This window comes from Phodopus roborovskii, unplaced genomic scaffold, assembly GCF_943737965.1.
Source record: "Phodopus roborovskii unplaced genomic scaffold, PHOROB, whole genome shotgun sequence".
Lineage (NCBI taxonomy): Eukaryota > Metazoa > Chordata > Mammalia > Rodentia > Cricetidae > Phodopus > Phodopus roborovskii.
In genome coordinates this window covers 34085335-34097966 of record NW_026126409.1, presented here as the reverse complement: position 1 = coordinate 34097966, position 12632 = coordinate 34085335, and the positions used below count along the sequence as shown (strand labels likewise).

The 12632-nt window shown below is 43.4% G+C and overlaps 1 protein-coding gene across 1 annotated transcript in view; it reads left to right on the top strand.

Annotated features, from left to right (window-relative positions):
• Positions 1–12632, top strand: part of Mtus1 (microtubule associated scaffold protein 1) — an 88230-nt gene that overhangs the window by 68576 nt on the left and 7022 nt on the right. The window contains exons 7-10 of the mRNA XM_051182315.1: positions 8583–8797; positions 9811–9916; positions 10948–11021; positions 11129–11224. Of these exons, the coding sequence (XP_051038272.1) occupies positions 8583–8797; positions 9811–9916; positions 10948–11021; positions 11129–11224 (491 nt within the window). The remainder of the gene's footprint in view (positions 1–8582; positions 8798–9810; positions 9917–10947; positions 11022–11128; positions 11225–12632) is intronic.

The window sequence follows — 12632 nt, the reverse complement described above, 5'->3', positions numbered from 1 at the left end:
GGTTCTAATCATCCCTAAAGAAGCAATATTTAGCCCTAAGTAATTTGTGTCCTATAAAAGAAATCAAAGCTCAAAAGTTACTTTGCTCTCCCACTACTAAGCAGCTCCAAAGCCAGAACATTTGGGCAACAACCCAAAGTGTCCAAGCTACCACATTTCTGTTAGTCCTGATACAAAGTGTTTCCTGTGACTAAAACACTGGAAAATCATTTGAAACCAATACCAGCAAACATCGACAACTAGTGACTTTTGTGGGCTCCTTTTCCAATCAAAGGTGTAAGAAGGAGTAACTCTTGCTAAATTAGAATATCTTCATATCCACTTAAAAAGAGTAAGTTGTCAAAAGCAGACTATAACATGTCTGATGAACACTCACCCAGTGAAGCCACAGACTGCCTAACACCTTTCTGCTTTGTGTAACAAGGCTGGTTGTCTACAGTGACTTAGACACTACAGCTGATTAAAAGAGGCATTTTTTTTTTAAAGTAAAGTGCAATAAAATAGCATAAGGACACTCCTAGAGTTGTTTGTTTTTGTTTTTGTTTTTGTTTTTAATCTTGACAAAGTGTTGATGGGAGGAGTTCATAGCTACCCCAGGCTTGGGCCATTCTCTTATTATCTTTATGTATCCTAAATTTGTACATGCCTTTGTCTATTGGTATGTGAAAGTCCATGCTCTTTTACCTACAGACGTGCAAACTACTGCCAACAGTATTTTGACAGGAGGCGTCTTGCCCTGTTTTTTTTCCTAACTTTAAAATCTCAGATTTTCCTAACTCGGGGTCACTTGTCTAGAACATTGGATCATAAATGACACTGTGAGATGAAACAGATTTCCATGTTCTCACACCCACCAGCTCTGACTCATTTAGTTTGGGATGGAGTCCAAGAATCTACACTTTTAATATCATCCAGGTGATTCTGACACCGGAGCATCTGGGACTGCATCCTGACACCACACTGTCTAGAATGTTGCTTTTATGTGAAAAGGTACATAAAAACTAAGCAAGCTTACTAATATTAAATACTGCCAAGAGTCTTTATTCTATTCCTATATGTTGAAAGTTTATGCATGCCTGAGGACTTATGCCAGTGCCTTTTGATTCTTCTGCCCTAAAAATGAATGATCTGGAAGGAGGCAAGATGGACACGTTAGTGACTGGCTGGGAGTGACTGCGTTATTTTGATTGAAATGTGGTTCTTGACACTCAGATTTCTATTCCTCAGACTGTGTCTTAGAACACATTGTCACTTCCTCTGCCATGCTTTTGTCTCTGTTCCCCTTTCATTCCTTGATCTTTATTTATTTTATGTGTGTGTGGGGAGTGTGTGTGCTGTTGTTGGCTAGCGCGTGAGGTGAAAACAGCCCCAAAAAAAGCCTTCAGATCTGCCCACTGGCTAGGAGAACCTGGCAGTGGAGGCCCAGGTGGGCACCTCTGTCAGAAGGCAGTGGATAGGCTGACAGGGCCAGATTACCAACAACCTGCCAGGACTTTGTCATAACTAATCAGCATAGGAAGGAGAGGCAGGGTGTGTTGTTCTTCATCGTGGCTTCCAAGGAGAACTGAACTATAGCAATCCTTGGTGTCTGTACTAACTTTTGCCTTTGAAATCTCCAACTGGGAGGTAGGTGACAAGTTAGATCCAGTTTGGGGTTCTGTGTTTGGGACACAGGAGGTTGAGGGGCTCAATTCAGCTCTGCCCACCCCCATTCAGTTCCATTTGGTAAAATGAGCCTTACAGTGGGTGATAGCTACTCAACAGCTCAGAGCCCTGTATGAAAATATGAGCTTGAGAGCCTTTTTGCAAGGCCTGAAGTAAGTAAAGGTCAATATCTATTATTTATTGGGGGGGGGGGAGTAGATTCATGGTGTGGACAGTTTGTTGTTGTGTTTTTAAGTGATTCTTTGTAGATTTCACATGTATCCTGATCCCACTCATCTCCCATCATCTCCCAGTCCCCTCATGTCCACCATCTGTCCATGAAACCAACCCCGCAAAACAAAACAAAATTTAAAAGAAAAACTAAAAACAAAACAAAGCAAACAAAAGGAGAAGAATCATCTTGATGTGGAAGCTTTAGTGTAACCCTGGTGAGACACATTTTTCCCTTCAGTCTACATATCTATACTTGCAAGCATTCATTACCATGAGTCACATCGGTCCAGTTTGAGGCTTCTGCTATGCTATCAATAATGGGCTCTCATTGGGACTCCTGTTGTCCTGTATCTTGGAGACTCTGAAGTTTGGATCTGTAGGTTCGTCCCCTTCACATGCTCCAGCAGGCGATAGATGAGGTGGATGTTGGGGCGGGCCAACTCATAGCCCAGGTTCTGGGCCTGGGTGCTAGCTAGCTGGGTTGGTCAGGCTACCAGGTTTCCATCAGCATCACTACCTGGGCAAGCTCTCCAGCACTGCCTCAGCTAGGTCTCCTAGTGCAGCCTGCAGTGAGGAGCTGGGCCAGTTCACTCGAACTCACCCATCAGGGCCAGATCTTCTGTTTGGCCAGGCAAGGTGCAGGGCCCCTCTCCTGATTGCTGTAGGCAGCATGGAGAAGCAGGGTTAACTCACCTGCTCTGTAATCCTAGGGCCAGCTCACCTGCATCCCAGCCTGCAGGGACAGCTGTACTGTTCTGTCCAGACTGGGTCCAGGATCCACTCTCCTGTGTGCTGCAGCCTGTGATGGACAAGGCCAGTCTGCTCTGGTGACCCCAGCACCAGCTCTCTTGCCTGCTGCAGGTAGCAAGGGACGAGGAGGGAAAGGTGTCTTTCCCTCACCCATCCACAGTATGGCAAAGGGTCCTGGGGTGGGGTGCTCTCCCACCCTCAGGGCTAGCTCACCTGCACCCTGTCCAACAGGGTCAGCTCTGCTGGGCTGACCAGGTGAGGTGAGGTGCCGGACCTGCTCTCTTACTCCAAAGATCTGGAGCCAGCTCTCCCAAGCACCACAGACAGTGAGGAGAGAGAGAGAGAGAGAGAGAGAGAGGGGGGGGGGAGAGAGGGAGAGGGAGAGAGAGAGAGAGAGAGAGAGAGAGAGAAAGAGAGAGAGAGAGAGTGTGTGTGTGTGTGTGTGTGCGCGTGTGCGCGCGCGCGCGCGTGGTCTTCTCTCCCTTGTGCAGATAGTTTCATTATGACTTGTGTGAACAATTTTGAAATTTAGAGGATACCCTTGTCTGTCATGAGCCCCCCAGGTTACTTAGCTCTGTGAAAGTTACTTTTGGAGAAACAAAATGTGAAGGTCTTAATGGTGGGTGATCACCCCCCCCACACACACACACACAACCCTAGCACCCTTCATGCACTCAGGGCCCACTGCCCTGTCCTTAGACTTGCTATACAATGTATAATGACTTCACACTTGGCCCTTATCCTTAAACTTTTTTTTTTTTTCCTCCACTTTGTGAATCAGGACACCAAGATCTGGGTCCCACCTTTCCTGGTTAGTTTTTTCAGGGACACCTTTGCTTTTAAAACAGATTAAGCCCCCATTAGCCCAGAAGTGTGTCATGAAGGGACTTCATAAAATAGTATTATTATATAGTAATCTTGGGGGCAGGTTCAGTCTGTGGTTCTGGACACGGGGTACAGGAGAATGACAAAGTTATCAGTTGTGTTCTGAAGAAAGGCATAAAAGAACCAGAACTCCCAGCAGGTGGCTGGGTCCCAGGTGGCCAGGGATCCACCAAGAGGAGGACCCAAAGTAGGCAAGGCAAGTTAGACACAAGCCCTCCCATTTCTCTCCAGAATGACGCAGAAGAGAACCCCAAAGCATCTTGGGAAAGCAAGTCACACAATTGGAGGGGGGGGTCCTCCCATTTTCCTATTTGTCCCTTTCTGTCACTATCTCTTACATGGTACAAACTCTGCCTCACTTTCCATGTGAACTGCACCTCCCACACTTTCCCTTGCCCTTCTTTATTGGAATTTGGGTCTGTTTATAGAAAAAACACACATCTCCTGAAAGTAAGGGAGGTTTGTAGTCTAGAAGATAAAGAATGATAGAAGCAGGTTGATTGGAGGAGGAGACCCTGCTATGTATGTGGGCATACTTATTCTTTTACTGTTTTGTTTTCTGACACAGGATTTCTCTGTATAACAGCCCTGGCCACCATGGATCTGTAGACTAGGCTGGCCTGGAACTCACAGAGATCCTCCTTCCTCTGTCTCCTGAGTGCTGGGATTAAATGCTTGTGCCACCACTGCCCAGCTACCTATTTGTCATTTTTAAATCCTAGACAAATCATGCTTTTTTTTAAGTGTATGTACTTGTGTGTGTGTGTGTGTGTGTGTGTGTGTGTGTGTGTGTGTGTACATAGTGTATGGGGAGAGTAGGTGCTAAAGATCAAACTCAATTAACTGTTATATTCTGTTTTGAACTTCAAGCATGTCTCCAAGGAATGTACAATTAGTTTTGAGTCCTCTGATAATAACAACAGTAACATATAACACACATTTAAATGATTGAGCCCAGGGCCAGTTACTTATTACATATTACACTTAATTCCATAGGGAAAGTATCCCTGTTGTCTCCATTTTAGAGGTGAGGAAATGTGAGCAACCATTGAAAATCACACGGTAGACAACTGGAGTGCCAAGATTGGAACCAGTTCTCTGGTTTTATTCTGTGAAGGTGCTTGTATTCTCAAGCACTGAAAATATTGCTAGTTGCCTCCAATGAAACATTATTACTCATATACTAAAGAGAAGGCAGCTCTGTTTGGTTTCCAAGAATACTGACATTTTTCAGGCCATGGCTGGGTAATGTTTTCTTCCATAACAACATTCATCAGTCAGCAAAGGGAAATCTGTCTCTACGAGATGGAAATACTCAGTTCAACTGCCCCCCCCCAACCCCGTTACAAAAATCCCTGGGGACTAATTAAGTATGGTCACTTCCTCTCTACTAGGGGTAACTGCCAAAGGGCCTGAGATTAGTATTGATTCTATTTTCCCAAGGTCAGACTTGACCATACAGTGGTGCCTTCTCTAGATGCCATCCAAATGATTGTTACTTCTTGTGCAGCTACTTTGCCTTGCTCAAATAGCTGTGATTTAGACAGGCAGGGCAGGGCAGGGTCAGGCAGGGCTCCCCCATTCCCCTGCTTTGCCCCTGGCCCAGTAGGCTCAGGGCTTGTGTATCTCTGATAAAAGTGTCAACTTCTATCTTTTACATGGATTTAGACTTTAGAGATAATTTTGGAAATGGGTCTTTGCCTTTCTTTTTTTGAGTCTAAAAGTTTTTTGTGATGCTAAGGATTGAATCCAGGCAATTGTGCATGCTACAAACATTCTTTACCATTAAGCTGTATCTGTAGCCCATGGTTTTTCGGGGAGAGGCTCTTGTGTAGCCCAGACTGGCTTTGAACACTTCATTTAGCCCAGTCCGGTCTTGAACTCCCTATCCTCCTACCACAGCTTCCTGAATGATAGGACATCATGTGTGCCCCACACACACACACACACACACACACACACACACACACACCTTTGTGACAGTTCTCACTTCATAGCTCTGGCTGTTCTGAAACCCACTATATAGACAATGCTGTCCTCTAATTCAAATAGATCCACCTGCCTCTGACTCCCAAATGCCAGGAATGAAAGGCATGCACCACTATGCCCTGTTCTAGCTAAATGTCTTAAGTTAGATTGCTGGGGCTAGCTTTTAAAGCTCATAAGCAATATACTTTCAAGTGTACATCAAGAATCTATTCTATATGTGCTTGATGTACAAGCTTTGAAAACTACTAATGGAATGGAATGTTTGAAAACAAGGACATAAGTGGTAGATTTTTTCTAAGCAGAAAGTAATGTCTCCTCACCCCTTTAATCCCAGCACTCCAGAGGCAGGGGCAGCAGATCTCTGTGAGTTCAAGGAGAGCCAGAGCTCCATGACAAAGTGAGACCATGTCTGGGAACTGGCAGTTTAGGGAAATTTCACTAGCCTCTGCCTCCCAAGTGCAGGTAACTTATTCTTAATCCTGGATGGCCTTCTGCTATTGTTTGGCTTTGTTAGCTGTCAGATAAACTGAAAGTAGTGGACTTCCAGCAAAGAAGCAAGAAGAAAGACTGAGGATGGTCAGCAGCCAGCACTGGTGGCCCTGTGACTCCTCCATGCTTTGAGAAACCAGGGAGAGCATCCATAGCCTAAAATTGTGGGGTGAAGTCCTTATTCCCCTACTATGCACCTATAGTATGCCCCAGCAGACGACAAGGAGCCCTCTGAAAGCCCCTAGTGCAGTGTTTATGCGTGCATCCTTCTAAAAAAGAATTCAGGAGTCTCTCCACAAAGTAACCATTCCCGTAGGAGCCCAGGCCTTGGATCTGAACTAAAGCCATTGGCGTGAGGGTGGAGTGTAGCCCCAGCTGTTGTGCACAGCACTGTAAACAGCAGAAGATTCCTGCACAGCTGCAGGCTGATGTCACCTCCTGGGGCCAGGCCTGCCCTGCTCTGCCCTGCCCTTTGGTTGTTGGAAGTAACAGTAGTAAGCGGTCTGCTCCTCCATCTGCTCTTTCTCTTTCCGGTTCTCCCCTCCAATCTGTTCCCTCTTCACTGAGCTCGCAGTAGCCAGCAAAGCTGCACACTGTTTAGGCTACTGGTTTTTGTGTGTTTAAACAGAGTAAGCAGACCTATCCAGTGGCTAATGGGAGAGGATTTCTGTATATCCTAGTTGATTTTAAACACCAGCATACTGTGATTATATATTTAAGCTGACAGTAGTCTGATTATAAGCAGATGTGTGAAACTCTGACAGGTGTAGTGTATAAAAGCCCTGTGTACCCACAGTAGACATAAATGATGGGGTTCACTGAGATAATCGTGTACTGTGTGTGCATGCCTAGACACCCATGTACCCAGACACCAGTGTGCCCAGATGCTTGGGTCTGGTGTGAGTGTTTGGATGAGCCTACTCATGTTTGCTTGCTTGTTATTGCTGATGTATGACATTGTAAAAACAGGATTTCCCTCACTAAGAAGCTAGCTCTTCATCAACTGGCTACTTTTATAGACTTTTTCCCATAAAAAGTTCTAATTTGAGGCACACAATCAACCTCCTGAGAAGGTTTCCATTGTTCTCATTTTTACATGTTAGAAAGTCAGCTAATGTTAATGTTTACTCGTCAGAGTAATATTGGACATCTTGAATCTTTCTTGATAAATGCTGTAAGTGTGAAAAGGTTATTTTTAGCAATTGAGAAAGCCATTCATTATCATTTATTAAATCATTCCCTGTGACAGCCCCTTTAGTCTGGCTTTCATCCATCTGCTATTTTGGCTGTTCCCTCCAACACTTGTACTTTGTGGACTGGTTTGATTGCGATTTTTGTCTGTCTGGTTTTGTTTTGTGATAGTCTTGTTTTGTAGCCCAGGCAGGCCTCAAACACAAAGATCCTCCTGCTTCGGCCTCCTGGGTGCATGCAGCACACACCACCACACTTGGCTCCTGTGTGTGGTGTGTGTGTGTTTTAGTTCCCAAGGCACAGTGTGTACTATTTTATATATCATGTGGAGTAAAGTTTTCAGTCTAAATAGTAGAATTGCTTTTGTTTGTTGGTTGGTTTTGTTTTCAAGACAGGGTTTCTCTGTGTAGTTTTGTAGATCAGGCTGGCCTGGAACTCAGATCTGCCTGCTTTTGCCTTTCATAGTAGAATTAATGTATTTGTAAGTGACTCTACTTAAAAACCCACTGCACAAATCAAAATCATAATGTATCACCTCATATTAATGTGTCACCTCACATGCCCACACACATTAAAATGGATATTCTATATATTTTCCTTAAAATTGAAAAAAGAGAGATTACTATAATTGCATCATTTTCCCCTTTCCTCCTACATTATTTTTTTTAAAATATGTTTTGGTGAGGATGTGGAGACATGGAATCTTGTTCATTATTACATTTGGTCATATAAAACAGCAGTTCTTCATCCACACAAGACACAAGAAAATTCAAGCAGGAACCCAACCAGCTGTTGGTGTGCCAGTGTTCATAGCAGCATTGTTCAGTGTGCTCAGATGCTGGAAACAACTTAGGTGCCATTAGTAGGTCAGTGTGTGGTGTGTATACACACACTGGAGTCTTAGTCAACCTTAAAGGGAAGGCAGTCCTCGCACAAGCTTGCGGACCATCACGCTAAGTGCAATAAGCCTGGTAAGAAGACAGGCATTGTATGGTAGAAGGGGGCTTACCGAGGTGGGAGAGAATGGTAGCAGCAATCAAAATGCATAACATGTGTGAAATTACAGAGAGAAAAGATTTATCTTGGTTCACAGTTTTGGAAGTCTCAGTCCAGGATCTACTGACCCCATTCCTTTATGCCATCGAGGCAGGGAGAACACACAGCTGAGGAAACTGCCTTATGACTGGGAAATTAAAGCGAGGAAGGGACAGCATCCTGATGTCCCTTGCAAAAGTGTGCCCCAGTGACCTATGGTCCACCACCCTCCAGTGGTGCTATGGGCCTCTAGCACATGGCTTTTGATGGACATTGAGTGAAATGGTGTTGTGTTTATGTGTAAATGTTGTGAGTTTCAGACACTGAGCATGTTTAGAGGTTCTTCTCTTTCATGTCCTTTATAGTTGCTGCTTCAAGCACCTGTGAGAAGCTAGAAAAGGCTAGGAATGACTTACAAACAGCATATGAAGGATTCGTCCAGAAACTAAACCAGCAACACCAGACGGACCGGACAGAACTGGAGAACCAGCTAAAGGAATTCTACACAGTGGAGTATGAGAAGCTTCGGGACATCTACAGCGAGGAGGCAGAAAAGTATAAAACTCAACTGCAAGAGCAGGTAGGTGGCTCACTGGGCTGCTCAGGCATGGCTGTTGTTGAGTCCTAGATGTGCTGTCTGCATTTTCAATGAGTTATCCCTTGCCTTTTAATTTAATTGGGGAAAGAAACCTTTAGGGGTGTGTTTATGATGAAACAATGTTGAGTTAAAGCCAGGGGGAAGTAGCTGGGCACAGCGGGGTACCTCCCTATCAGAACACCAAAGCAGAAGGATCAAGGCCTGCCTTAGCTGCTGAGAAAATTGAAAGTTCAACATGGCTCAAATTAAAAACTGAAAATAGGGCCAAATACAGCCTCAGTGAGTTCCTGGATTCAAAAAAAAAAAAAAAAAAAAAAAAAAAAACAACAACAAAAACGTCTATAATCCTAATCCTACCAGTTTACCAGCTAGGTACTTGGAGAGGTTGAGGCAACTTAATAAGACTGTCTCAAACATTAAAATGGAGGGCCAGAGCTCAGAGATGCAGCAAGAGCTTGCAAAGTGTATCCAAGGCTCTGTTCAATCCCTAGTAGGAAAAAAAGACGGAATAGAAATAACCTCAAAATTAATCTCCCTTGGAAGCATCCTGGTATTCGGATACTAAACCACTGGTTTGTACATTTTTTAAAATGCCTTTTTAATAACCCATTTCCCCATTAGTATCATAAACTTTGAATTTCTGTTTCCTATTTGATTTTTTATTATTTACCTATGTGCATAGTTCCTACTATATCCCAGGCATGTGCTAGGCAGGGGCTGAGAGTAGAGTGGTCAGTGTGACAGGTTTGAGGCTGAGGTGAGCCTGTGAAGTACAGCTCCACTCCTTGTGATGAACTCAGCCATTACCACCAGTGAACCCTGCAGAGCTTGGACCATCTCTCTTCCTGGGGAGGATGCAGTGGAGCTGTGGGAGGAGCAAGTAGCCATTAGCTACAAAAGTGTAAGCACATGAATTAAATCCCTAGTGTATGCTTCTTGATCATCTTAGCACTTCTGCTCTTGTTGGTAAATTACTGTATGTTTGTTCCTTACAGTTTGACAACTTAAATGCTGCCCATGAAACCACCAAGCTGGAAATCGAAGCTAGCCACTCAGAGAAAGTAGAATTGCTGAAGAAAACCTACGAAACCTCCCTTTCAGGCAAGGATGCTTTTTGCCACTTCAGTAGAGATGTAATGGAAATACATCATATTTACTAAAACGGAAATGATTCATAACTCTGCCTTGTACAGAACACCCCATGGCATGGCATTGCTTGGCGGGCCTCTTGGTTTTTTGTGCATTGTTTGTTGCTAATGGGTGCCCTTTTCCCTTAAGGATGCAAATAATGGTTAGTTATACAGGCCAGGCCTTTAGGAAACAGGATGAACTTCTAAAGGCCTTTTTGGTGCCAGTGTTTGGTGTCAGTAGTTGTTGCTTCCTTAGGTCCCATGAAAGTCAAAGAGTCAGATTCTAGCATAGTGCTGAAAAGAATCAATGCTCTTGCACAGCCTGGCTGTGGTACAGTATGGGTGGCATTTGATGGACAAGGACAAGATATACTGTTTAGTATTACCATGGTTGAAGTTTGAAGTCAAAAGGAAGGAATGAGAGGCTTTTTTTTTTTTTTTTTTTTTTTTTTTTTTAAGGGACAAAGTTGGCTGTACCATGGAATGTCCACCATGAACCAGCTGCAACTCACAGAGTGGTGTATAGTTGAACTGGCCGTGTGACTTTGAGGGAGGGACTGTCTCATAAGAAATTGAGCTGTGTGTAATCAGATGGTGGTAAACAAATGGCTGATTTACATGCACATTTAGTAAACACTGTCTTTTCCTGCTAGGAATGAACTTAATTTTAGATTTCTGTTTTCTTATGGAAGAGCAAATCAAAGGGAAGACAAGGGTCCTCAGACCAGAAATCAAAACCCTATCATTCTGAGGTCCTCTGATAGGCATCAGAGCTTCTGGGCTTTGAACCAGAAATCTCTGCCTTGCCTATAGTAAAGCTGTTTTGAGAAAACATTGCTTAGTTTATATAATTGAATCTTAATGAATTGAAAGGAACATAGTTTGTACTTCATCAGCTTCCACATCTGGACTCATCAGGTTGTGGTGTCGTGATCTCATAGGGTGTTATAGCCTTTAAAAAAAAAAAAAACAAAGCAGATTAACAAAGCTCCTTCTTTCCAGAAATCAAGAAAAGCCATGAAATGGAAAAGAAGTCACTTGAGAATCTACTCAATGAGAAGCAGGAATCACTAGAGGTGAGTTCCTCCCTCCTGGTGCCGTCAGATGGTGTGGACTATGCCTCTTGGTACCTTTGATCCTGCCCTGGTATCTGATGCTCCACGTGTTACTGTTTGTATCTTAGAAACAAATTAATGATCTGAAGAGTGAAAACGATGCTTTAAATGAAAAGCTGAAATCAGAGGAACAAAAGCGAATATCAAGAGAGAAGGCAAATTCGGTAAGTTGTGTATTCCTGTTGCTACTGGATTTTCTTCTGGTCAGTTGCCATTCGATTCAATTACTACTTTAGCAGTTAGAGACATAATTGGGGCTTTAGAATATTCTTTGTACTTCATACAATTTTGTTCATTGATTTTTTTTTTTTTTACACTCCTTTGAATAAGACAAAGATTCAAACCCAAAGGTCTGAACAACTACCAGTGGGAAAAATAGCAAAATCCAAACCTAGAAATTCTTCGTATATTAAAACAAAACAAAACAAAACAAAAAACCCTAGACTTCAGTATCCTAGCATATTCATGACATTGTGTGTTAGTCATTGGTATCTAATTCCAGAATGTTTTTATTTCCCTGAGAGAGACCTGAACCCATCAAGTCACTCTCCATTCCCCAGACGACTCCTGCCCTGAGTAAACTACTACTCGGTTCTCCATTTCCACAGACTTGGATGTTCTGAGCATTCTAAAGAGTCATGTGATACATAGCCTTCCCTGGTTATCAGTTCATCCTGAGACAGCATATGGCTGCACATCGTTTCTTTTTATGGATGGGGAACATACATGCATACATGTAGGCAAGCACATAAAGTAGTTTTTAGAAGATGACAAGAGATTATACTGTTTTCCTCAAATGAATATGAGATTTATCTAAGGTCCCACACTGTACTATTGAAAAGGACCACGTAGTGTTTTATTTTTGAAGAACCTGGACTTGAAGATGCATGTGTGGTCCCTGATTTGATCCTTCTGGGTCTGGGACCCCTCCCAGACTTTACAAAGCAGCAGGTCATTTGACCCATAGATGTATTTCCTCCTCTTGTGAAGTAGAGAATGTGAGGGGTAGGGTAAAGCAGAAGCAAGTCCTCAATTCTCCCCTAAGATTCCTCCAGAATGGAGGAACCAATGGAGGAACCAACCAATGCCTGTTGGTTTTAATTATCTCGACCCTGAGTCCTGTCTGAAAAACTGAATCACATCTGGCCAATAGATCAGCTATATCTGATGTGTATCAAATTGTCAGATGCTCAGTTGAATTTCCATTAGTGGGGTGTGGGGGTGCCCCACCGTGCTGGTACCACAAGTTTCCATTTGTGGTATCTTCTATGGTCATTTTGTGGCTGCCCTAGAGTTGTGACCAAGCCAACATAACCACAAGGAAAACCCAGGGGCTCAGGACATTATCATTGTATGGTATTTTCCAGAGGCTTGCATATGGTACTGTCTTTGCCTATATTTCTCCTCAGAGACTGACTTTGCTTATAGAAAACTGCTGTTGCCTTTTCTGCCTCTAGATCCCAGTTTAGCTGTTTAGCTCTCCAGAGCTGTTTTTATGGTGTAAGCAATGGTTTTCTTATGTCTAATAAGAGATTTGCTGAACATAGTAGCTATCACTATTAAATGACTAAG